This window comes from Biomphalaria glabrata, chromosome 2, assembly GCF_947242115.1.
Source record: "Biomphalaria glabrata chromosome 2, xgBioGlab47.1, whole genome shotgun sequence".
Lineage (NCBI taxonomy): Eukaryota > Metazoa > Mollusca > Gastropoda > Planorbidae > Biomphalaria > Biomphalaria glabrata.
The window spans coordinates 42,151,457-42,178,200 of NC_074712.1; the positions used below are offsets into that span (position 1 = coordinate 42,151,457).

Consider the following 26,744-nt stretch of genomic DNA (forward strand, 5'->3'; position numbering starts at 1 on the left):
ATACATATTTATAAGAAACCTTGCAAATCTCAATCATATTCTATTATTATTATGTTAGAAAGGAACAAATATTCATTCTTTGGCACTACCAGAGTCAAGGTTAGCCAGAGAGAAACAAAACTCATTGAAGTCCCTCTAACAGTGTCTACTGAGAAATTTTCTGGTGATCTGGCAGGTCTGCAGCAGTACTACCATCTGACACGCAACAAGAATCTTCTGAATACTGAAGGATTAATTTCCCTTGTTGGTATCTAACTAAATAATTACCAGTAATTAATTGACTAATTGGTTAATTTTTTTTTATTAATTAATGGTCGAGAGGCCAAGTGCGCTTGAACTTGGCTTGGCTTGGCTACCTAGAAGGGGGCTCGAGGTTCGACACCCGACTCGTGCAGAGTTGTGTTTACTGAGCGCCTAAAGGCAGCATGGAAAACCAACTCCTAGATACCCCCCCCCCCACTGGTCCGCAAAAGAGATTGGACCAAAAGCGCTCTGAGCATGCTATAAGCATGAAAGTCGCGCTATAGACAAGCTATAATAATAATGTATCATCTTCGCAAATGAATAATTGTGCAAAGTTTCAACAGGCCTGGATTTAAGTATGCGGTGGCCCCGGGGCAGAACTTTTGTGGTGCCCCTACACTTTTTCAAAACGTTAAATAAAAATCCACTTATTAATAATACTAATACTACCATATTTTAGATGAAAGATATAGTACTTGTAAATATTGAAACACATTTTCAATCTTAAAAAAAAATAAAAAAATATTTAATATGCCTATTTTAGTTTAAAAAATGTATATTTTTGACTGTGTGGAGGGTAAGGACCTGGAAAGACGAACTGCCGTAAATCCGGAGCTGCATTGATATATTACGAGAACACTACACGCGGACACTTCTTAACCACTACAGTGTTGCCAACTATAAAATTAAAAAAATTGTTACTAAAATGAAAAACATATGAATCAGAATATGTAAATGTTTCTGACCCGTCAAATTCGGAGATGTATTTCACCTATTTTGTGGAGGCCCCTCTGTTGTGGAGTGAATACAAAGTTTGCTGCTCCAGTTCTATTAAAGTTGATCTAATTCTAAAGGCCACATGCTAGACTCCGGGTTTTATTTTATAAAATAAAGTCAAAGCTATTTAATAACAAAATATTTTTATTTATTTTTTTTGCATCAAAATATTTAAAGACATAATCCCTTTTTACTTTTTACAAAGGCAAATATATATATATATTTACAAAGGCAAATATATATATATTTAATAAGCGTAATGAAGCCTAAAAAAGAAAAAAAATACTAGAGATAAAATATTTACAGACTATTGTTTTTTTTTAATTTTGCATAATTAATTATTGAATTAAGTCCACCAAAGTTTCAAAACAAAAATTAACATTGAAACGTTTCAAAACGTTGCGTTTCTGAAAGCTAAAGCACACACAATTCTGAACTAATCTCTGCAACGGATGTTTATAATAAAATATAAGGTGGCAACGCTGAGGACGCGGATGCAATGACAACATTTCTTGCAGACGTGCCACTAAATGATAGGAAATGACGTGAAAAGTGTCAGATTTACACACAATATGCAGGGATGGTTATGGCACTTCTTTTACTTTTTTTAAAAACATATATGGCAAATATTTATCTACACCAATAATGAAAACGCAAGTTACTTAATACGGACATGTCTGATTGGTAGGTGAGGACAGCTTAGTTTAATTTGTATATCGTCTCGGAGGCCAGAAACTACGATTTTTTTTTTCAAGAGAAGTCTATAATTAATTATAAGCTCTTCGATTTAACAATTTGATCATGCACTTAGCTGCATTTGATTTTCTTCAACCTATAGTAGAAATCATATGTTTCTATTTTACTTTGTTTCAAACTGTTACTTACTATTTTAGGTCACATCATTAATAGACACTTTTAGAAATATACAATAAAACGACATTCTGCAAAGGTTAAAAGTTGAACGAGATTCTGCAAAGGTTAACAGTTGAACGAGATTCTGCAAAGGTTAAAAGTTGAACGTGATTCTGCAAAGGGTAAAAGTTGAACGAGATTCTGCAAAGGTTAAAAGTTGAACGAGATTCTGCAAAGGTTAAAAGTTGAACGAAATTCTGCAAAGGTTAAAAGTTGAACGAGATTCTGCAAAGGTTAAAAGTTGAACGAGATTCTGCAAAGGTTAAAAGTTGAACGAGATTCTGCAAAGGGTAAAAGTTGAACGAGATTCTGCAAAGGGTAAAAGTTGAACGAGATTCTGCAAAGGTTAAAAGTTGAACGAGATTCTGCAAAGGTTAAAAGTTGAACGAGATTCTGCAAAGGTTAAAAGTTGAACGAGATTCTGCAAAGGTTAAAAGTTGAACGAGATTCTGTAAAGGTTAAAAGTTGAACGAGATTCCTGAGAAAAGTTGGACAAAAACGTAAACTAAAACAGATACTAGACTAAAGAACCACATGCAGTACTGGGCAGTGGCGTAGCTAGGGTGGGGGGGGGGGGGAGGGGGAGAATTTGAAAATCACCCAAGCCCCCACTTGAGGGGGCCCCAAGTGAGTGTTTTTCAGAATAAAAATTAAATATTACGCAAAATGCAGAGGCCCCTAAAGATTTTAAAGACTTAAATTTTATGACTGCTATTCTAGAAACTTAAATTTTTTGTTTAGAGTCTAATATAGATCACTGGTGTTTCTAAATTTAACGTTGAAAATATTATTGCTTGTCATTGTAATGTTTCAAAATGTGGTTGAAAATAAATTTGTATTCACTAAAAATATTCACTGATAAGATTTTAACAACATTCAACCGATCTGTACAGGTTTCCCAGTGATGAATAGAGTTTACACATGTCTCTTTATTAGGCTATTTTATTCAACATTGAAGTCTGCTTCATCATTTCTGTGGCTCCAGCACTTTGGATTCTGATAACAGCTAATTACACTTTGGATATTGATTTTCCAATAATGTTTTCTGTGAAGATGGCGTTGTCCAGGAAGTGAAAGATCTGTTGAAATGTTACAATCAGAATTAGGGACAAAGTACTAGAAACTGGAGACGAAATCCAAAAAACATCAAGCATGATCTGTTGAACGTCTCTCTACACCCTCTCTGTCTTTGGCCTTGGATAGAATCGCTTTCAACGACAGGCCCGTTAAATCTATTGTTTCCCATCGCTTTCTGTCTGCATCTTCTTCTTTCTCCAGGTTCAATGCGGAATGGTATTTGTAATCAATGAGGGTCTTGAGGTATGGTCATAAAGTTTTAGTTTGCGATATTTGACAGTGGTTAGCAAGTCATCGCGGGGCCCTATTGTCTGTTGTGATCATGTTTCTAATCTCTTCGTTTGTGATGTGGTCTACCTAAACATCTCAATTCCATTGTTAGGATCATTCTCTTTAGTTCTGCAGTTAGCGCTCAAGATTTGCAAGCATATAAACTATTACAGCGATTCTCAACTTAGGCTACGAGTGATCCTGGGATGATGAAAATTAAAATAACGCGGAGATCTCCTCTACAGAAGAATAGAAATAGGTTAGTAAAAATATGGGATAGAGAAAGTTCAAAGTCTATTCAATGACTACTTGAAAAAAGGGGAAAGAGAGAATCTGTTGCCTACTAGTTTTGGGTTGTATTTACACTACGCGAGATGAGAAAGGTGAGCAACATACACAGAATAAAAAAACTCCATTTCATACATTGCTGTTAATACTATTTAACAATAGTCTTATAATACATGCTGTTAAGCACCAGTGACCATTGCACACACAAGAAACCAAGTCTGTAGTTTAGAACATCGCAGGCAGTGACAGAAAAAGTGCCATCAAGTGAAATACCATGACAGCAACACAACAGTTGGAGGTGTAGAATATGGGAGAGCTAGAGGGCGGCGGCTCCTCAGTAGTTTTATTATTGTATTTGACAATGCCGAAATGCCACTCCACGTCTGTTTCTTCTTGGAAGAGCCAGGGGTGCTTCACGGCCGGTTTGCCCAGGACTACGTCACTGTGGCCAATGGCAATGTCTGAGCAGCCGTAGAATTGCTCTTGATTGCCACACCCGATGCACCCCGTGCCGTCTGGGTCTACGCCCCAGCTGTTCCCAGCGTTGTACTTCCACTGCAACAAGCAGGCCCTGCATTTCACGTTTCTTGGGAGTTGAACTTTCAGGTGGATCTTTTGACTGGCGCCATAGTAACCCTCGCCGCCCTGGACGTAGTACCTGACGTCGCGTTCGGGCAATACTTTGAGCGGGTACTTGGCCAGACAGGAGTGCGTCACCCTCTCAAAAGGGTTATCGGTCGGGCACAGCCGGAATTCGAAGTAGCCTTTGTGGTTGGCTGTCAGCTCCACGGAGACATCAATCACTTGACCGACTTGGTAGCTCCTGACGATAATACCGTTGGCGTATTTCCCGCCAGCTTCATGTTCACGTGGACCATTCCACGGGTCACCGCATTTTCCTTTATTTTCACCGTACTGAACCTATACATGAATACAAGAAAAAGTTAGAAAATTACTAACATGATGCACCAATAGTAAAATTGTACAAGAAAATATTAGCTAAAGCTAATTCTATTCACGATAATCTTATACATGTACTAATTTTAGCACATGTGTTGGATAAGACTGGGGTTAGAATCAAGAAGCCCTATGTAGCTTTCATCGACGTAGGAAGGTTTCCCCATACTTGAGAACTATGACACTGGAGGTTGGTTGAAGCCTTGAAGGAACCTGACATGGCATTCAACATAAAAAATTAATTTGAAAATACGTTCCCCCCCCCTTGTTCACCATTGTATGCGACATTACGTGAGTAAACTCTCTTACATGGTTAAGGGGAGGGGCGCGAATGTTTTATAATTCTTTTGAAACTGAGATAGGGTCAGCATTAATTTAGATATATGGCTCCTTTTGTCTTGAAAGACAATGGATGCGCCCAAATGAGTCACTGGTTTTGGCTTAATCTTGAGACGGGGCAGAATCTGGTGTGGCTAATCAAGCCAATTCTAGAACGGCAGACTTTGCCACAATTTGTACATGTGTATGCCTCTGATTCAGGGCTAGCGGACAGGGCAGCTTTCTTTTTTTCCCTCTTGATTAAGGCCGCTTCAATTCTTTTGTTCTCAGCAAGGGTTGTCCCAGCACGCACAGTCTGTCTCATTGCACTCCGGTCTTTGGCTATGTTTTCCCACATACTTTCGCTGATGCCTGTGGCTCTCATGTCTCTATATGTTAGTCTTGGGCGGCCCTTGGGTCTGACTCCTTCCACAAGCTCAGCATATAAGATATCTTTCGGGATTCTACCATCTGGCATGCGGGTGACATGTCCGAGCCAGCGTAATCTTCTTTGTGTCAGGAGAGCATACATGCTGTTCATATTGGCCAATCTCAAAACTTCTTGATTGGAGACATGGTCCCTCCAAGAGATGCCCATTATGCGTCTCAGGCAGCGCAAGTGGAAACTATTCAATCTGTGCTCTTGGTACATGTATGTTGACCAGCTTTCACTGCCGTAAAGGAGAGTGCTCACAACACAGGTGTTGTAGACGAGGATTTTGGTCGCTGCTGTCAATTTACCATTTTCCCAGACGCGCTTGGAGAGTTTTGCCAATGCTGTGGTAGCTTTTCCTATCCTTTTTGTCAGCTCGATGTCTAAGTCTAGGTTACTGACAATTGTTGAACCCAAGTAGGTAAATTCCTGCACCACTGAAAGGGTGTGGTCCCAATATGTATTATAGGTATTTCTGCGACGTCTTGTGCCAGGATTTCGGTCTTGGAGAGACTTATAGTAAGGTTAAACTCTTGACAAGAAGCTGCAAAGGCGTTCACTAGCTTCTGTAGACCTCCTTGTGAGTGAGATACGAGTGCCATTTATCAAGATACGACGCCTTTTCGTTTAGGCTTTAAGACGTGCCAGGTTAAAGAGCCTTCCATCGGATCTGCTATGGATATATGTTCCGTCTTCCAGGGATTTAAAGGCACTGGTTAGTACGACTGAGAAGAAGATGCCAAATAGTGTAGGGGCCAGTACACATCCTTGTTTTACACCGCTCTTGATAGAGAATGGCCTGAAGGAAGAACTTTCAAACTGAACAGTGCCCTGCATATTTTTGTGAAAAGCTGACACTAGTTTTCTTAACTTATTTGGGCAGCCGATTTAATTAAAGTAATTTAGATAAGGCTTCATGAAACTAACAAAGTTTAAGCGCCACTCAAAGGAGTTGATGCTTGGTATTTTTATTTAAACGCATGGATGGGTCTCTTTTTTAATATCCTAGATTTCTAGCTGATTTCTCCAGCATTTCCCCCCAAGTTCATTAAATTGTACAAAAGTGGTTTTTTTTTTAAATAGTCTTAATTTATCCACTTGAAAATGAGATTTCCAGTAGATGTGAAATGCACAAAATAAATTTCCTTGGGCATAAAGAACGTAGTCATTTTATTCTTATTTAACGCAAAGTACAAGAAGTTGTCTAGCACTACAAAGTATAAGTAGTCTAGCAAAGTACAAGTAGTAGTCTAGTACTGCCAAGATCAAACATTCATTAAAGGGAAACAAATTGTCCTAGTAGTTCCCTAAATATGTTCTCTTATCCCTACACCGCCACAAACCAATTGTCCCAGTAGTTCCCTAAATATGTTCTCTTACCCCTACACCGCCACAAACCAATTGTCCTAGTAGTTCCCTAAATATGTTCTCTTACCCCTACACCGCCACAAACCAATTGTCCCAGTAGTTCCCTAAATATGTTCTCTTACCCCTACACCGCTACATACCAATTGTCCCAGTAGTTCCTAAATATGTTCTCTTACCCCTACACCGCCACATACCAATTGTCCCAGTAGTTCCCTAAATATGTTCTCTTACCCCTACACCGCCACATACCAATTGTCCTAGTAGTTCCCTAAATATGTTCTCTTACCCCTACACCGCCACAAACCAATTGTCCCAGTAGTTCCCTAAATATGTTCTCTTACCCCTACACCGCCACAAACCAATTGTCCCAGTAGTTCCCTAAATATGTTCTCTTACCCCTACACCGCCACATACCAATTGTCCTAGTAGTTCCCTAAATATGTTCTCTTACCCCTACACCGCCACATACCAATTGTTCTAGTAGTTCCCTAAATATGTTCTCTTACCCCTACACCGCCACAAACCAATTGTTCTAGTAGTTCCCTAAATATGTTCTCTTACCATTACACCGCCACAAACCAATTGTCCCAGTAGTTCCTTAAATATATTCTCTTACCCCTACACCGCCACAAACCAATTGTCCCAGTAGTTCCCTAAAGATGTTCTCTTACCCCTACACCGCCACAAACCAATTGTCCTAGTAGTTCCCTAAATATGTTCTCTTACCCCTACACCGCCACAAACCAATTGTCCTAGTAGTTCCCTAAATATGTTCTCTTACCCCTACACCGCCACATACCAATTGTCCTAGTAGTTCCCTAAATATGTTCTCTTACCCCTACACCGCCACAAAACAACTGGTTGTCGTCATAGTTTTCAGGTGTGGGGTAACCCTGTCTCCACATGGTGGCCCTGGAGGGAGGCTCTAGGAGCCTCCCGTGGCCTTCCACGACAAAGTGTGGTCTCCAAACGCCAGCAGCCAATACTACAATTGTGACCAGGTTGAAGCTTTTGGTGTGGTCAGTGTGGCACATAGCTGTTTCACCTATAAAGAAAAGAAAATGAAGAAGTTTCCTATCAACAGTGAAAATGTATCATTTATATTTCTTGTTCCAATCGGCAAACAAAGGCTGTGTATCAAGAGCTCGGAACAAAGGACTCCGAAAATTGATTGACCCGTTCAACATTCCATCATCCGTCACCCACCCAGCCATTGATTGAAACACTCCTCTCTGTATCTTTATCTATCTATCTATCTATCTATCTATCTATCTATCTATCTATCTATCTATCTATCTATCTATCTATCTATCTATCTATCTATCTATCTATCTATCTATCTATCTATCTATCTATCTATCTATCTATCTGTTTGTCTGTTTGTCTGTCTCTATATAAATGTAGCTGAAGAAAAAAAATCTAGATCAAGTTGGTAACATTTGATGTGATTCCACCAATAGTTGATTTTAAGCCTTCAATGATAATTTTGGCAGACATCCCAGCGCGTTGTCTTAAATTATTAGGTTCATGAACTGATGTTGTATAAACAGTTGTTAGCTACAGTGCTCTAACACCATGAGTTTACTTGATAAAAATAGAAAAGAGCTGGAATTTTGTTTTTTCAAAAGCTAAATGAAGTCGATTTTATATAATAAGAATCAAATCAGAAGCTGTAACTATATAATTTGGCATAAACATAAAGTAATTAATTACAGCATCAGTGCAACAGAGCTTAAGGCAGGATCGGTTAATATCATACACTTGTTACTGTAATTGTTTATTCAAACACAAAATAACAAATCTATTTCCATATTCAGAGAACGAAAGCGTATTTGTTCTGGTAATATTTTACCTCAATCTGTCAATCATTACAGCTTAAAAGATTGTGTCCGAATACCACAGGTTCTTGACGATAAGAAAACCAAGCTCCTATAGAAAGTCACTATGTCACATTAAATTATATATTTAAATTATATGTTTCAAGCCACATTGAATAAATCTATTTGCTTTGTATTCAATATAACATAGGAGCATGCAAATGACCGTGCTCTCCAGCGCGCTCTATTTGCTATAGATGTTACTGAAATAAAATTTAAGGCTAACAAAAATATCACAGCACCAGGCCAATAATTGCCAACACAAGAAACACATGCTTAGCTGTGTCGAGCAGAATGTCACCGTAACACTAGCATCCAGTTGTTTTCATGAAGTGTTTGATCAGGAGGTTGGGGGGGGGGGGAATGTCCCAAACTGATTCGTCAGTTCATACCTGAAACTTGTCATTGAACTGTGGACCATTGATGTCTCGACCAGTGAAAGTAAAAATAAAATGTAGGGATTGGAACTCTTGTTTGTTGAATTGTTGGGGGCGTTCTTTGTTCATGAACACCAGACAAACAAAGACACTAAATGAGCAACTGAAAGATCTCTTTACTTAATTGGTTCTTGGATGATTCTAATTGTATGCATAGGAATCAAGTTAGGGATGGTACCAAAGTATCCTTACGTTCTGGGCTTTGTATTACATTCTTCTTAGGTCGTTGCATTCTAGATTCTAGGGCACTACAAATGCAAATCTTAGACCAATGCACGCCTGGCTGTGTTATGGCATAGACATAGTATTTAGTACGGCGTTAGTTAACCTTTGATATAAAATTGCTAATCTTGTCAAACATTTTGTGTGTGCGTGACTGTGTGTGTGTGTGAGTGTGTGTGAGTAGTAAACCGAAAAAAATATGGAAACACTCCTATAGAACATTCCTCAGAACCAAACATTGCTGGGTGAGGATTACTTCAATTGGACAGTGGACTATCCCATTGTATCCTAGTTCAAGTTTACAACACAAATGACTCATGACATATTATTGATGTCTATTTATAACCAAAATATCAGAGCTACCACTTGCAGTAAGGTAGAGCAGTGAAACAAAGTATGACGTCATAATCAATCAGCCATGAATGAACACTACAAACACAGCATTATCTTTTAAACTTTAAAAATAGTAAATAACTTTATAGAAGATACAAACAGAAATTTAAAAAAAAATGTGTTCAAATTTTGTGTATGTTAAAAAAAGGTAAAATATACCAAATATTTTCAAAGTAAAAAAAAATAAAATTAAATTTTAAATTTGGCTAGAGAACTAGGTCCAGATCTAGATCCAACAAGGGATTCAAAGGACCATCGAGCTCTTGAAAGGACTATCGCGTTCTGGAATTTCCGAATGTAAGGCATTGTTGATTTAAGATAAATAAATTAATGTTCAAGAAAATTGTGCGGATCGTATTGGTTTAGATCTAAAGGTCTATTATTTAAATATTATAAAGTCTAGTCGATCTATACATTCGCTTATCGAGGATTCTTTTCAGCATAAGAAACCAGTGTTAAGTTTTTAAAAAATCATTTTTTTCCTGTACTTTTTATTTGAATAATTTTACATGTATTCAGTGTTCTGTAAAGCGAATAGATCTACTCAACATTTTACAGACACAAACACACAGAAAAATAACAAACAAAAAAATTGATCGAACTTACAAGTAGAATACATTTTAAATTTCTCAAAGCAATAAATATCTTTTGTACTTTAAATATTTGACTTTTGTGTACATTGGATTTCGTTAAATGAAAACAAAATATTCTTAATAATTTTACAATGTAACATTATTTTCTATACAGATATTACGGATAAATTTATCTGGCAAGAAAGTGTGTATAAAACAACAAACAATGTATACAATAGTTACACATTTACTAACCAGACTAGAGAAATATAGCTCTTCAACTCATATAAGTCCGAATAATAGAATTCATTCAACAGAGACAGCTGATATTCAAAGTAGTCACAATCAGAGCAAGGTCTGAGGCAAAGTTGTGTTGGTCATCTGGTGGGACGAGAGAACGCCCATGACAACAATGGCCCCGATGTCGCCTGAAGGATGTCGCACATGCAAATCCTGACAATCCCCTCCCCCTCCTCTTACCATTGACCACATTTGCTCAACTCCCTCCCCTCACTCTTTCTACCACTTGGCATTGTGTGAGAGGTGGACGGTTTAAAAATTCGGCCCTGTCCTTTGCTGTAGCCGCTTGTGGTGAGTATATTTGATGACCGTGAGGAATGTTGTCGGTCGCCCGATGACCGAAGACAAACAAGAAATGATAACTGACAAAGGGAGGTGATTAGTGACGACCAGGTGAGAACAAATAACATGACACGAGTTGTCTATACTGAAACACACTATGTCAAAAAAAATAAAAAAAATAAAAGTTAAACAAAATATATTAACAGGAAAGTGTTTCATAATCTATCTTTTGATATTTTAGTAAATAAGTAAATTGAGAACAAAAATGTATGCTCATAACATATACTGATCTACACATAAATAAAAACCTATTGAACTTCTATGTTCCAATAGTAAACTGTAAACTCATCCCTCATATTTTAATTATCATTGAGATATAGAAGCCAAACAAAAAACAAAGATGAGTATGGCGATGGAGTCCAGTCCACGACATTAACGCTGTGCTAACGAGAACTACTTCTATGTGGAAGATTTAAGCTTGACATTGTTTTTTTACTTCCACCTTCCACATTCAGATTTTGTTGTTGTTTCTATTTCATCCCACGAAGAAAGTGTAAGCTGATATTAGTAATAAAAAAATAAATTAAAAAAACAAGGTTTATCTAAGACTGCCATCACTGAATCACTGCCATATATATCTATACTGCAGGAATAAGTTCCGTTTTTCAATATTTTAAAATAAATGAATAAAACACTTATTGATGAACTAATTGGTAAATGTTTTATTGGTTAGTATTGTATTCGACTAGGAATAATTATGTAAAATTTCAACTTATCCGAGAATAGGAAGTGGGAGAAAAACGTGTACAGAACTTAATAAGTTAAATAACTCCTGATGTTACAGCCATATCTCTAAAAAGTAGCATTTATTTCCCTTTTTGATACCAAACAAAATAATTAATTACCAATAATTAATTAAATAACTTGTTAATTTTTTTTATTGATTCATGTTTTGTTATGTACAAAAAAAAAAAATTTGTAAAATTTCAATTTGGTCCCGAGAGAATGTGAGAGAGAAATGACGTGTTCAAAAACTGAACCAGATAGAACCAGAGTGAGTTAATATTAGCTTTGTAAAAAGAGAACATTGATGAATGTTATTTTGTGCGATATGCGATGTTTGACGTGTTTCGAATGTTCCTTCAGAATTTAAAATTATTAAAAATTATTATTACATCCTAGCCCAAACCTCAGAACAGAAGGCGGAAAATCGCGGCGGGCAGGGTTCGAACACGGCCATTGATACTACAGTGCAGATCACACACCATACGACTAGGAAGCCTTTCATATGCCGTGATATGCATTCATGAAATTCAAAAGTCGAAATTATTAAACCTTTTTTTTTACCGGAAAGGGACATGTATATCTCTATCTATATATATATACATATACAGAGCTTATAATGTGTTATAAATCATCGTCATAACTTCTCGCTCCAAAAAGGCCTGCGTATGTCCCGTACTGGTTTTACATCGTGACCACAGACCTATATATATTATATCTAGATTGGAAAACGGAAACAAATTCATATCCTCGATTGATCAACTCACAGACCTATATATAGAGATTGTTATGTATTAATCACAGAACCATATATTCACGCAAATTCAGGAAATAAAGCCAATTCCTGTTAGTTTCCATTAAGATAATGTTTCAAAAATCTTAGATCGAAATGATTCACGTGTATTGATTTTAATCATCTTATGTACATTTAAATAGATTGATTACCTAGATCTTTTTAGATTATATCTCTTAAAATTGCAAAATAATAATTATGAGACAAGAGTTCTATTTTTTATGTTTTAATTACTAGATCTATATCTAAATATTAAATTATATGTTACATAGGTTAGGGTTGAAAAAATTTTTTAGAACTACTTTACAAATTAACACCTTGTTTCAATTAAAAAAAAATTTTCACGACATTTTTTGTAGTGTGAAAAGATCTCCATGTCCAGTTTAGATATAATATATATATGTCTGTGATTGTGACACATATTGGTAAGACTAAAATATCAACAATAATTTTGAAGAGTATGGTTCATTTTTCTTACAAAAAATTACTACTTCTACTTTCAATTCAAGTAATTCAGCATTAATTCCGAATCATCATCATCATCTCATCTGTCTCTTGACTTTCGTCGTAGTGGGTCCTGTGACAGCGGAACCAAATCTCTTTTCCCGGTAAGCAGCTGTTCTTAGCAGGATATGAAGAGAGAGGCCAATAAAAGAAACAGTGTAGTATTGCGATCTATAGGGCAGATAATGTAAAGGTTATCCAATTCTGTGGCCGACGGTTAACAACGGTCCTCAAAATCCTCAAGTTCAAAATCCCAGCCTTCATCGCGGTTGGAACTCGAGACCCCTCGATTTGGAAGACAAACCCTTTAACATTTATCCACCACGTCCTAAAGCAATTCAAACTTTCTGTTTGGTTTAGGATAAAGAAGAAACTATTCAAACTTTCTGTTTGGTTCAGGATAAAGAAGAAACAATTCAAACTTTCTATTCAATTCAAAGGGAAAGTAAATGCTTGCCATAAATCAGTAACTAAATGTTCACGTTTTAGAATTCAAATTTAAAAAACAAAACGAAATACATACAATTTAAAAAAAAAAAGTTTACTTTTTAATTGCAACTTTTTAGTCTTTTTTGTTACTAATCTAAGCCAAGGGCGACTAAAAGTCTGTTCTTGACACGAATTCGTCTGATCTAATTTGAATCTAAGGGTCACAGTCCACAGTAGACAATTAAAAAAAATAATAATAAGAGAGACGATTATAAAAAGAAGATTTATTTGTTGGTCTGAAATAAAAATTTTTGAAGCCCAAACTCCCAGAGAAACCTGGCATGTCAACAAGAACCAATGCTAGTTGAGGGAGCCAACTCTTGTGTGGGAGGGCACTCTGGTATTTCACGTGTTTACAAAGTCTGAGAACAAATAATTGTTTCTAAAAGTTAAAATACCACATCAGGTTGTTCTTCCTCTCTTGTGTGCCTGCGACTGAATGTGTTGACACGCTTTCGTGTGTATATTTGTGTGTGTTTCTTTCAACCTTTGTTACTCTTTTTTTCTATTAAAGTTATACACTGTTAATAAATAAATAAAGACTTGAAACAAAAATCCGGTAAATATATCAAACGCTATGGCTATATCAGGCCTCACAATTTGTGACACATCACCAGACACATCTAACAGTGAGACCTAGCCAATGCAAAGTATTGCTCTACATATACAAGTATAATTATAAAATGTCCCATTATTTGTCACCTCGCCTGCTTGAAGGCTACGTCTCCTACACATTCTTAAACCTAACAACACGACCAGACAAATAAGGGTCAGTGCATATGTTGTATTATCAAACGCTACAAAGACGAAACAGAATCGCTAACATCAGGCATAAGGGCCTTACGGGATTGAGGAGATTAAAACTCTGGTAAAAGGCACTTGGAGCATGTGGACACTTGGTATTAAGGTTAAAGACCAGTCTAAGCAGGCTACACTCTATAATCTTTTATCTTCTCGTGTTATTGTCCCACCCCCTCCTCCCTGCTGACCCGGGCCTATTTTTAAGAGCCCTTTTTGTCGTCGTAGTGCCCTAAATATAAAACGGAAAGGGAGGAGTTGACCAGTTTTATCGATCCCTCTTGACCACCCACCGCCACCGCCGTGAACCAGATATTAGACAGAGGTGGACAGAAGTGTGACGAACCGTTTTAGCTCACTCAAGATATCACTCAGGTCTAAGCATTTAATTAATTTATTTACCCGCTATTAATCATCAATTTTATTAATTTAGCCAATCAAGCGCTAAAAACACAGCCACCACCCCTCCAATCCAACCCCACCCCCTTTGGCAGCGATGTCACATTTTACTATCCCCACCTTGACACGTGCCACACTAGACTCTTGACAAGAGTACGCTCCCCTTTTCCTATCTTGGCAAACATCCGTTGACCCCCCCCCCCTTGTTGGGAGCGGCGGGTCACTTCAAAGTGCCCATTCAACTCAACGCCTCGGGCAACGCTGTTCGTCTGGCACTAGCCTTTATCAAGGTATAATCTCCATTGATGTACCCAGCTCTGTTAATCTCCCCTTCATAATCCACCTGGCCACCTGGGCTGATTTCCTGGACTTTCAACTCGCGCCTTCGCGCCATGTCTATCTCCCGGAAACTCTCGTCACGGTCAAGCGTGGACCCCCATTGTCAAAGACGTCAGATAGTCTAGACCACCTTCGCACCTATCTCCCGCCACTCACCCCCCCCCTTTCTATCCACGTGTATATGGACAAACTTCATCGTCCGATCTCATTCACGCTGGAGAGCCCACAGGGAGCACATCTAACTCTTGCTTGAGCTCTAGACTATTTTCATTCCCTTATTTCACTTTGGATTGGTGGTATGTAACTTTGTAAAGTGCTTGAGAACCATTTTACTTAGTAATGTATATATATATTTGTGCATTTATTACTACATTATTTGTGTACCTATTTGTGCATTCTTATCATGGATAATGTAAGTAGATTACTGTATACTTATATTTTATATCATGACTTTTGTGGCTAAATGTTCAAGCCATTTGGACTAGAATTTATTACCAATTCTTACCAGATGTATTTAGCTCTTTAGCTATCATTAATTTAACTCTGAAATATTAGCGCTCAGCACGAGCCTTCAACGTAGTATCATTGATTAATTCCTTGGCAGGGAATTATCCAAACATTTATGTAAACATGTCTTATTACTGAGTATGTATTTACTTATGCTCTATGTTTACTTATGTGAGAGCATGGGCGAGTATCAGACGTTGATCTCCCCTTCCCCTTTCATCTCATTTATCTAAGCGATGTAGGTACTTGCTACTCACCGTGATCGGTGAACGACACTTGTATTACTTATCATATATCACTTATTACTGTTTGTTATTTCCCTTTATGGGAGTCCCCATTATTATTGTTATCTCCCTTGATGGGACACTATATTAATTTGTTAGGTCCCTTTGATAAATATGAAACTAGCTTATGGTTTCTATACATCAGTCTGAAGATGTCCTTCACGGAAAGGCATCTACCTCCCAGTGTTATCATTATGGCTAAACCGACGCATACATCATATCGTTGCAGCTTTTATCTATAGGCTACATCCGCCTGAAATCTTAGCAACCTAAAGCTGATAGCAGATTTGTTGGCACCAGATCTGTAGACATCAGACCTACTCATCCTTCAAGAGTCCAAGTAACAACGCTAGCCACAGACTCGTCACTGGCTTAACTGATTGGTAGACGCAGCTTAGCTCTGCAACCATACAAGTTGGACTGCACACGGAGCCTGGATCCACTACGCCAGCCCACCAGCAGACAGCATCAGTATCAGCCACACCCGTCTCACCAGTGCAGCACAGGACCAAAAGCTAAGCAACCAGCCTAATGACACTCAGACCATTTGGTTCTAATATCTGATGATGATAGTCTCCTAATGTAAATACGCTAGATCCCATTCTAGCATCTGTACAGCATTTTACCTTTTAACTATCCTTTGTATAATAAACTGTACATAATTTTACATCTAAATATAGTATTTGTTGCCTGCATTATAACGCTGTGCTTGTAGCTTATATGTGCAAGTAAGGATTCTCAAACTATAAAATCCCCTAGACACCCAAAACGGCCAAATCTTTAATCCGACTTGTCACAATGGCGAGCCTCGTCCGGGATTTACCCAACTAATACTGCAAGCACAGCAGGCAACTCCCCAGTATTTTAACTATCATCATCGTTAGAGCACAAGACTATAGAGTGTCATTCAGAGCTATTTTATTTTTCTAAATTTGTATTGCTGTAATTGTACTTCTTTTACAGGTTCTTAAGCACCAAACAAAGGTTAATACCACCTTTCCGGTAACTCTTAAGTAATTGCTTTCAGCAGCTCCATCATCGTCTCCACCTCTTACTCTACCTTCCGCCTTTCCCCTTCATCACCCACCCTCACCATCCTAGCACCCCTCACCACCATGGCCAGTGGCACACGCTCCAAAGCGGACTCTGACATGAAACAAAAAATAGCTGAACTCAGAGAACTCGCGGCCGTCCTGTATGACGATGAGGCAAAGCAGAAAGAATATGTGAGGGCAGAATTTGAGAAGGAGAGGGAAGAAAGTAGAAAGGAGAAGGAAAGGGAACATGAAATAGCTATGGAGAGAGAGAAAAGGGAAGCTGAAGTAGCCATAGCCAAAGAGAAGGAAAAAAAGGAAGCTGAAATAGCTATAGCTAAAGAAAAGGAAATCACGGAGCGAGAAAGGGAAAAAGAAAAACAAATAACTGAGAGAGAAAGGATAACCGCGGAGAAAGAGAACGGAACCGCCAGTCAAGCTTCTTCCGGATCTCGCCCGGCTAGCCCTGCCTCCCAGCAAAGTTCCTCAAACGGCCTACCCCACATGCCAATGGAGCACTTCGACGACAAGACAGAGAACATCGAAGTTTATCTTGTCCGTTTCGAAGAAGTTGCGAGCTACTACGGTCTGCCAGAGGAGAAATGGTGCTTCCGGCTATCCCAATGCCTCCGAGGCAAAGCCTACGAAGTTTACTCTAAACTTCCCTCCGGCCAGCGAGAAGACTACACAGCCCTCAAACAGGCGCTACTCGTCCAATTCGAGCTGACTGCCGAGTCGTACCAAAAGAAATTCAGGACATCCCGCCTAGAGCGCCGAGAGACCTACGGTAATCTCTGCGACAGGTTGGACAAATACCTGAAGAGGTGGCACACTCTTAGCGAACTGCCAGAGACTTTGGACGGCCTAGTGAGCCTCATACTCGCAGAGCAGTTGCTGGAGTGCATGCCTAACGATGTCAAAATCTTTGTAAGGGAGCAGCAAGCCGCTACACCAGCCGACATAGCTTCAGCTGCAGACCGGTACGCGACTGCCCGCAAAGACGTTAAGGACATCAAAAGCAAGACTTCAGCCTCGGACAAACCAGAGGACCAGCCCACTTCTTCCAACAAACACGCTCCTTCTAGCCAACCCTCTCCTTTTGCTAAACCTCAGCACCAAAAAGCACCAATCCAACGACCAGCCACGCCTACTAGCTACGACAGACGAAGCCACCCGCCTCGACATGGCCAGACCAATAACCATCACCGTGACCGGAACAGCACGAGTGATCACAGGCCCAATCGACAGCATCAGGCCCCACGTACTGTGTCAGCCATGACTGAGCTCCCTGAACCCTCTTTGCATAATCAGCCATCGCCTCTTGATGAGGAAGAGGAGGACTATTACGTCATATCAGCGCTGACCGTGGCCCCTGAACCCACTGCTTGTGGCCTTACCCAACCGATACCGCCCCACCCCATCGTATCACCCCCTGGGGTAGAGATTATTCTGATTAACGGATCTCCTGTCCAGGCACTATTCGATTCCGGATGTGAGGTGAGCTCTGTCATCAGCAAAGCACTGGTCGACCCATCGGATCTCACTGGTGGATCAGTGACGGTTCAATCTCTAGACCGTGGCATTCCTCCGAAGGTGTATCCTATCGCTCGGGTCCACGTAGAATGCAAGTATGTACATGGCACCATTGATGCAGTAGTCATGGACTCGCCAGTATACGACTTTGTTCTAGGCTCCAGATACATACCTCTAGGAGTTGTCAATAAACCATACTTCTCTCTACCTGTCGGTAGAACGACAAAGCAGAAAGGTGGCAGCAACCAGCCGGTTGGAAGCCCTGGTCGCCACTCTAACAAATCCTTTACTGGCTCCTCAGCCAAGCTCAAGCCGCGCCACCCTGGCACTGACACTGCCGGGAAATCACGAGGTAAGCGTAATAACTACAATCGTGAAGGCCCGTTTAACTCCTGCTCCTCAGCAATCAAACCGCTCATCCCTGGCACTGGCACTGCTAGGAAGTCACGAGGTAAGCGAAATACCTACACTCGTGAGAGTCCTTGTAACTCCCGCTCTTCAGCTATCAAACCACTCATCCCTGGCACTGATCCTGCCAGGAAGTCACAGAGGAAAGTGAACTTTCACTCTCGTGAAAGTGGGCCTCATCACGGCTCCACCCACACCTTAAGGCCACTCTTCCCTGACATTGACCGTGTCTGGAAAATTAAAGGTAAGCCGATCAATCGCACTCACGAAGAAACGCCTCACTATGGCTTTAGAGATAAGCCCCGTCCAACATACGCGCATTGGGCCCTCCGCCATGACGTCCATCCCACTTACTGGTCTGCCCCAAGAAGGAGATGTACCCAATCCTATCCACCCGGCCTATTTCCCCAGGTTTCCAGAATTGCCCCTTCCACGTGGCAATCCGCCTGCGGACAGAGCATAGGCGACAGCGGACCCTTAGGACGGACACCCCTCTGGACCTTGGCAACCTCTTAACTACTAAGAGAATTTTCTTAAATGCTAAGACCGACAGTAGACGAAACTTGAGTGATATCAACGTTAGCACTTCATAGATCTTTTAACAAAGACCTATCTTACGCAGGGAGGGTTGTGACGAACCGTTTTAGCTCACTCAAGATATCACTCAGGTCTAAGCATTTAATTAATTTATTTACCCGCTATTAATCATCAATTTTATTAATTTAGCCAATCAAGCGCTAAAAACACAGCCACCACCCCTCCAATCCAACCCCACCCCCTTTGGCAGCGATGTCACATTTTACTATCCCCACCTTGACACGTGCCACACTAGACTCTTGACAAGAGTACGCTCCCCTTTTCCTATCTTGGCAAACATCCGTTGACCCCCCCCCCCCTTGTTGGGAGCGGCGGGTCACTTCAAAGTGCCCATTCAACTCAACGCCTCGGGCAACGCTGTTCGTCTGGCACTAGCCTTTATCAAGGTATAATCTCCATTGATGTACCCAGCTCTGTTAATCTCCCCTTCATAATCCACCTGGCCACCTGGGCTGATTTCCTGGACTTTCAACTCGCGCCTTCGCGCCATGTCTATCTCCCGGAAACTCTCGTCACGGTCAAGCGTGGACCCCCATTGTCAAAGACGTCAGATAGTCTAGACCACCTTCGCACCTATCTCCCGCCACTCACCCCCCCCCCCCCTTTCTATCCACGTGTATATGGACAAACTTCATCGTCCGATCTCATTCACGCTGGAGAGCCCACAGGGAGCACATCTAACTCTTGCTTGAGCTCTAGACTATTTTCATTCCCTTATTTCACTTTGGATTGGTGGTATGTAACTTTGTAAAGTGCTTGAGAACCATTTTACTTAGTAATGTATATATATATTTGTGCATTTATTACTACATTATTTGTGTACCTATTTGTGCATTCTTATCATTGATAATGTAAGTAGATTACTGTATACTTATATTTTATATCATGACTTTTGTGGCTAAATGTTCAAGCCATTTGGACTAGAATTTATTACCAATTCTTACCAGATGTATTTAGCTCTTTAGCTATCATTAATTTAACTCTGAAATATTAGCGCTCAGCACGAGCCTTCAACGTAGTATCATTGATTAATTCCTTGGCAGGGAATTATCCAAACATTTATGTAAACATGTCTTATTACTGAGTATGTATTTACTTATGCTCTATGTTTACTTATGTGAGAGCATGGGCGAGTATCAGACGTTGATCTCCCCTTCCCCTTTCATCTCATTTATCTAAGCGATGTAGGTACTTGCTACTCACCGTGATCGGTGAACGACACTTGTATTACTTATCATATATCACTTATTACTGTTTGTTATTTCCCTTTATGGGAGTCCCCATTATTATTGTTATCTCCCTTGATGGGACACTATATTAATTTGTTAGGTCCCTTTGATAAATATGAAACTAGCTTATGGTTTCTATACATCAGTCTGAAGATGTCCTTCACGGAAAGGCATCTACCTCCCAGTGTTATCATTATGGCTAAACCGACGCATACATCATATCGTTGCAGCTTTTATCTATAGGCTACATCCGCCTGAAATCTTAGCAACCTAAAGCTGATAGCAGATTTGTTGGCACCAGATCTGTAGACATCAGACCTACTCATCCTTCAAGAGTCCAAGTAACAACGCTAGCCACAGACTCGTCACTGGCTTAACTGATTGGTAGACGCAGCTTAGCTCTGCAACCATACAAGTTGGACTGCACACGGAGCCTGGATCCACTACGCCAGCCCACCAGCAGACAGCATCAGTACCAGCCACACCCGTCTCACCAGTGCAGCACAGGACCAAAAGCTAAGCAACCAGCCTAATGACACTCAGACCATTTGGTTCTAATATCTGATGATGATAGTCTCCTAATGTAAATACGCTAGATCCCATTCTAGCATCTGTACAGCATTTTACCTTTTAACTATCCTTTGTATAATAAACTGTACATAATTTTACATCTAAATATAGTATTTGTTGCCTGCATTATAACGCTGTGCTTGTAGTTTATATGTGCAAGTAAGGATTCTCAAACTATAAAATCCCCTAGACACCCAAAACGGCCAAATCTTTAATCCGACTTGTCACAAGAAGTACAACCAGTTGTCCAGTTACACATGGGTGCACATTGATACTAATAGGTGCAGAGATTTAAAACAAATGTACACACAGGTACACACACGTGCACAACAATAAAAATAGATGCACAGAAGTGCACAGAGGTGCACATAGTTGCACAGGAGGTAAATTTAAAAAGAGTATTGGAATCTATAGTATTTCTTGTTTGACATGCGGACTTATCTATACTATTATACTGTTAACACTTCAAATTGTCTAATTTGTGGCTTGTCTGGATCTTTGAAGATGCATCTGTATTATACGGACCTACGATTTATAAGATACCTGTAGTTCTATAATGTACAATGGGCCACGAACATTTAAGTTGTAAATTAAGAATGTGTAAATTTTTAGTTACCTTTTTAGGTAGTAATTATACGTGGTATTTATACGTGATATTTATACGTTGTATTTATATGTTGTATTTATAAACGTTGAATTTGTAGGTTGTATTTACATGTTGTATTTATAAACGTTGCATTTGTAGGTTGTATCTATGCCAGGTATTTCTAGTTGAATTTATACGTTGTATTTATATGTCGTGTAGAAAATTGTAGTTTTTATTTTAAAGGAGGTTCATATTTACCTATTTAATTAATCAAAATATGCACCTTAAAAAACAGCTGCTGTTTAAAAGCAATCAAGGTTCACTATGAAAATTAAACTAGAACACACAAATATACACTCTCCAATGTCAAAAGTTCAAAAACATTCAGAGATAATGCATAGAGATGAAATTTGTAATGTCGAGAACATTTTTTTTACCTGTACAATGAACTCACTGGTTTAAATTTGGAGTGCAAACATCCCTCGGTCTCTACAGGTTCACAAAACTAACACACTGTCTTTGTAAGGAACTCTCCCCCCCCCCCTTTATTTTTTTTAGTCATCCTCAAAGTCTGATTCCCCCCCCCCCCCCCCCCAAAAAAAAAAAAGTGTGTTGAAATTCAAATTACATTTTGATTTCATTGGATGAACCTACAGGAGTCAGTTCGCTCAGAGTTCGCTGTGGCTATTGAAAAGACAAACTAAAGGATTCTAAGGTTCGCTGAAAATGTAGATTTATAGATCTGAGTTGAGAAAGTTTTTTACCCTAATATTTTAGCGTGTATCAGTGTATGTGTGTTATGTTTTGAAGTCTATTTTTATTGTTGTCATTAGAATTTTTGTTTACCAGCTTCGTAATAATAAGAGACAGAGATGGGATTATTTGAATGTTTCCTTTTAAATAGTGCGCCGAAAGGGTTGTACAATTTAGTTATTGAGTGTGTTGTATTGTTCAATTATTTTGTTAGATGTATTAAATGCGCGCTGGATACACATGTAATTAAACAATAATAATAAATAACAAAATTTGCACCATATTAGTTTCAATACTTAAGTAAAAAAAAGTACAGTTCTCCTTTCAGACCTTGGGATCTATAGAACTGATGATGTTAAGGTCATTTGTTTCTTTGGCCAACGGTTAACGAGCAGGGTGTCGTGTGGCCAGCCTAACGACCAACCGCCTTTACTTTTCCCAACTAAAGTCCGGTACCCATTAGAGTTGGGTGGACTCTGGGGCGGCGTAAAAATCCCGAAATTCAAAATCCCAGTCTTCACCAAGTTTCGAACCGAGGACACCAGGTTCGGAAGCCAAGTGTCTAACCTCTCAGCCACAGCGCCCCTTTCAATAATTTAGGGTTAAAAAATAATATGGAACAACAAATAATATAAAAAAAAACAACTTTATTTTAAAACGACGTTTTGTTGCTATTTTTACACAAAGTCACCATATGATAAGAACATTTTAAAACATTACGTGGATGGAATACTGTTAGCGGGACTCGAATCCCGAAACATCGTGTCGACACAAATTGAAACACAAACTGGTTGATCAACCAGCCTTTATTTTCTGCATAGCAATTAAGAGATCTACGTAGATGACTCAAAGGATACAGTAATCAATTTGATCACATAATAGTTAAACAAATACTTGTCTATATCAGCTAGGACAATACCAAAGGCTAAATATATCGTCAATATATATACACCGTACTGTCCCCCACCCCTCTTCTAGTTGCTCGCGGAGTTCAAAATCACACTGAATTTTTTTTAGAGATGACTGTGGCTCTTCAGTCTCTGTGATAAAACAACTCCAATAGTTGACTGAGGCTCTTCAGTCTCTGTGATAAAACAACTCCACTAGTTGAGAACAAACAACGATAACGTGAAATACTGATTACAAAAATTATAATTTTAACTAGTTTGAAATATAAAATAGATTTCTAAAGAGGAAAATCGCAAGGTAATAAAATAGGCCTACAGCATAGTCATAGTTTAAATATACAAAAAGAATATTGCTTCACAATAAACTGTTTAGAAAAAAAACATTCTTATAATTATAAAAAGCTGATGAGGCAAATAAAAACTGTTAATGTGGAACTGAAATACATTTTAAATATAGTCACAAGAAACACGCACATCATATTACACATGTTAATTCACAATGAGTCTTCCAAGAGAGAATTTAACCCTTTTAAAATCGAGATCTATCCAACTTCATGCGCGCTTAGTATGTCCATTTAAAATCGAGATCTATCCAACTTCATGCGCGCTTAGTATGTCCATTTAAAATCGAGATCTATCCAACTTCCTGCGCGCTTAGTATGTCCATTTAAAATCGAGATCTATCCAACTTCCTGCGCGCTTAGTATGTCCATTTAAAACGAAGTACTATGCGAACGTTCACGTGACACTGGTCTCAAATGTTTTTCCCAAAATGATAAGTCCGTCAGATCTAAAGATCCGCGCCTTTCTGATGTGGAAGTGTGTTCCTCTGGAGACACTTCGTTTGTCTGTGACTTTGATCTCAAGCCACCTTCGTATCGATACTTCGGCTTCCTACTTATCGGTTTGAGAATTTTGAAAGCGCACTCTAGATCCTCACTGACTGTCATGATCGCCCCGCAGTTGTCTTGATAGGAATAGTTCGGGGCGGAGAAAATAGTCACCAACTGACGCCTGCCGAAAAAGTCGTATCCTTCCTGGCGCACATCGTGAGCCCGGCATATCAGCTGCAGATCATTGGCGTTGAGAAACTCCTCCACAGTGTCCACGCCAAACATAAAAGAGGTACATCTCATGTCGTTGAAATGCCATCCTTTCGCCGCGGGATCAGGGTGGGGATCCGCCCAAAGTAAATCCTGCACAAGACCTTCGTCGGGGACATCCAATGGCCTGTGGATTTTCCTGATCTGCGACAAAGTTCTTAATTCAGGACTAAGACCTCCATGGCAGCAGAAGATCTTTTCTTCGACGACGGCCGCAAGAGGAAGACAGTTAAACACCTCGTTAAACTTCTTGAACAAGGAAAGACTGAGCCGTCTTTTGCACTCCTGCAGAAATCCGTAATACTGGTTGACTGAAGCGGACTCGTGGTTGCCTCGCAACAAGAAAAAATTCTCAGCGTACTTCACTTTATAGGCGAACAAGAGACAAATAACTTCAAGAGAGTTCCTCCCCCTGTCAACGTAGTCGCCTAGGAAAAGATAATTCGTTTCTGGAGGAAAACCGCCTATGTAGAACAGCTGCAGGAGGTCGTAGTACTGGCCGTGTATGTCCCCACAGATGGTCACTGGAGCCTGCAAATCCAGAAGGACCGGTTGAGCTAACAGGATGGGCCGCACAGCATCCAATAATTTCGTCACGTCTGCTTGCACGAGCTTGACTTCTTTACCAGGTCGATCTTTCTTCACTGCAAAATAGAACATTGGAAACAATTAAACATAATACATTTGTACTGTATATATTAGATTCAAAATTATTTTATGAATGAATAGCAATATATAATCCCGACATACTTAATTTGAATAAAACCCTATTTAGCCTATTTGGTTGTATGTTTTAAGAGTATTGTATATTGTTTACTGAACTAGAAAAGTCACAGATAGTATAATAATAGGCCTATGTGTAAGTGTTATTCCTGTGTCAATATGAAACCCTCTGCCTTCTAGTTTCTTTTTATTATCTTTTGGTTATAGCCGCCAATTGGAGATGTTGATATTTAAAGAAGTGTGTGTACGTGTATAGTGTGTGTATGTAACTGAATAGATGTACAAGTGTGATCTCAGTTAGTAATACTAGTGCAATGTCACAAACTATCTAGGGCTTGGGGCGGCTCGCTTATGTTTTGACCATCGTACCAGACAGAAGGTGTGCTATTAATTTATCCACATCCAGCTCGGCAGTGTCTGACATTTTGTTTTTTAAACTTCAAAAATCAAACTTTTTAGATTTAAGTCAGGGAAGTGTCCTGTTTAGCAAAATTATTTCCAACGAATGCGTTCAACGGTCTAGTTCACCTATTTATATAGCAGGCATTAGCAGGCCTACTGTTTCATCAGACATGAGTAAGCAGAGGAAGAACGGACCAAATGTTATCAGTAAGCCAGATAAAACAAAATATAGTTTTAAAACCAGATAAAAATCGAAATCTATATTTAAATAGTATACAAATATAAATAATAATTATTTATATATAAAATATTGTTATTTTTAAAATATTAAATCTCATCAAATTGTTCAATTACAAATGAAAAAAAACAACAACAATTAAATTCTTCCAATGACGAAATGATAGTAATAATTTTTTTTTTCACAAGAGTCGTTTATTGAAGCTTACATACATTTTGGTTCATTAATGAAAGAGACATTTTAATAAGTTTTATTGGAGAACTTTTGAAAGGCAAACTGGCAAGATGTCATGTTGTCTCTGAAAGTCGGTCATGTATTTATCATCACGAGTACACAATCAATCAGTTCAGTGATGAGTGTGTTGCTAAAAATAGACCCCCCCCCCCCATTCCTAACGCTGTTCACCTAGGCCTGCTTAAGAGTAGACTTTTTGTTGACACTATGGTTTCATGATCAGTAGAGCATAAACATTTGTATCAACGTCTGTGAAACATGCATTACGTCACAGAGAAAGGGGGGGTGGAAGTAGAACGCAGAAAGAGAGACTCATTGAAAAAGACAAAAGATTAAGAGATAGAAAGAGAGAGAGGGAGAGAGAGAGAAAGAGAGAGAGAGAGAGATACACATGGAGGGAGAGGTAGACAATTGTATAATTCACCTTCTGACCTTCACCTATACTATACCAGTATCTGTTGACCCGTTGGTACACCACACAAGATTACATAATTAATACATACAAATGATGGCACCGGGTGTGTGTGTGTGAGAGATGATTGAATAGCAATAAAAACAGCAATCAAAGATCTATATTTAGACTACATATTAAATTCACAGGAAACATTTTTGACAATACTTCTATTCAAGTTAGAACTTCATGGAACCTGGAACCTGCCTGGAAGTTGATATCAAAAACGGCTCTAATGATTTTCCTAGAAATGCAATTTTTGATGTATATCGATGAGAAAGAATTACTAGCCACAGGGGGGAAAACTCTAGCCTGACCGTTATAATTTTTGAAAGTACACAAGAAATAAAACA

The 26,744-nt window shown here is 39.1% G+C and overlaps 2 protein-coding genes across 5 annotated transcripts; both read right to left on the reverse strand.

Moving 5' to 3' along the window:
* Positions 1-1,194: 1,194 nt before the first annotated feature.
* Positions 1,195-22,071, reverse strand: LOC106078706 (uncharacterized). Of its 3 annotated transcripts, none has more exons than XM_056020656.1 (3): positions 21,838-22,071; positions 7,480-7,688; positions 1,195-4,488 (listed from the first exon to the last, which is right to left on the reverse strand). In XM_056020656.1, the coding sequence occupies exons 2-3, from the start codon at positions 7,675-7,677 to the stop codon at positions 3,793-3,795; spliced, it is 894 nt and encodes a 297-aa protein (XP_055876631.1). In that variant the 5' UTR covers positions 7,678-7,688; positions 21,838-22,071; the 3' UTR covers positions 1,195-3,792. The 3 variants fall into 3 exon arrangements, with proteins under 3 accessions (XP_055876631.1, XP_055876629.1, XP_055876630.1); XM_056020654.1 differs by lacking the exon at positions 21,838-22,071 and adding an exon at positions 10,400-10,847 and having other exon boundaries at positions 1,196-4,488; XM_056020655.1 differs by lacking the exon at positions 21,838-22,071 and adding an exon at positions 8,496-8,799 and having other exon boundaries at positions 1,196-4,488.
* Positions 22,072-22,959: 888 nt separating this feature from the next.
* On the reverse strand, positions 22,960-25,583 carry LOC106078707 (serine/threonine-protein phosphatase alpha-3 isoform-like). 2 transcript variants are annotated; one of them, XM_013239702.2, is made up of 2 exons: positions 25,436-25,583; positions 22,960-24,987 (listed from the first exon to the last, which is right to left on the reverse strand). In XM_013239702.2, exons 1-2 carry the CDS (start codon positions 25,488-25,490, stop codon positions 23,954-23,956), a joined length of 1,089 nt encoding a protein of 362 aa, XP_013095156.2. In that variant the 5' UTR covers positions 25,491-25,583; the 3' UTR covers positions 22,960-23,953. The 2 variants fall into 2 exon arrangements, with proteins under 2 accessions (XP_013095156.2, XP_013095158.2); XM_013239704.2 differs by lacking the exon at positions 25,436-25,583 and adding an exon at positions 25,094-25,373.
* Positions 25,584-26,744: the final 1,161 nt, after the last annotated feature.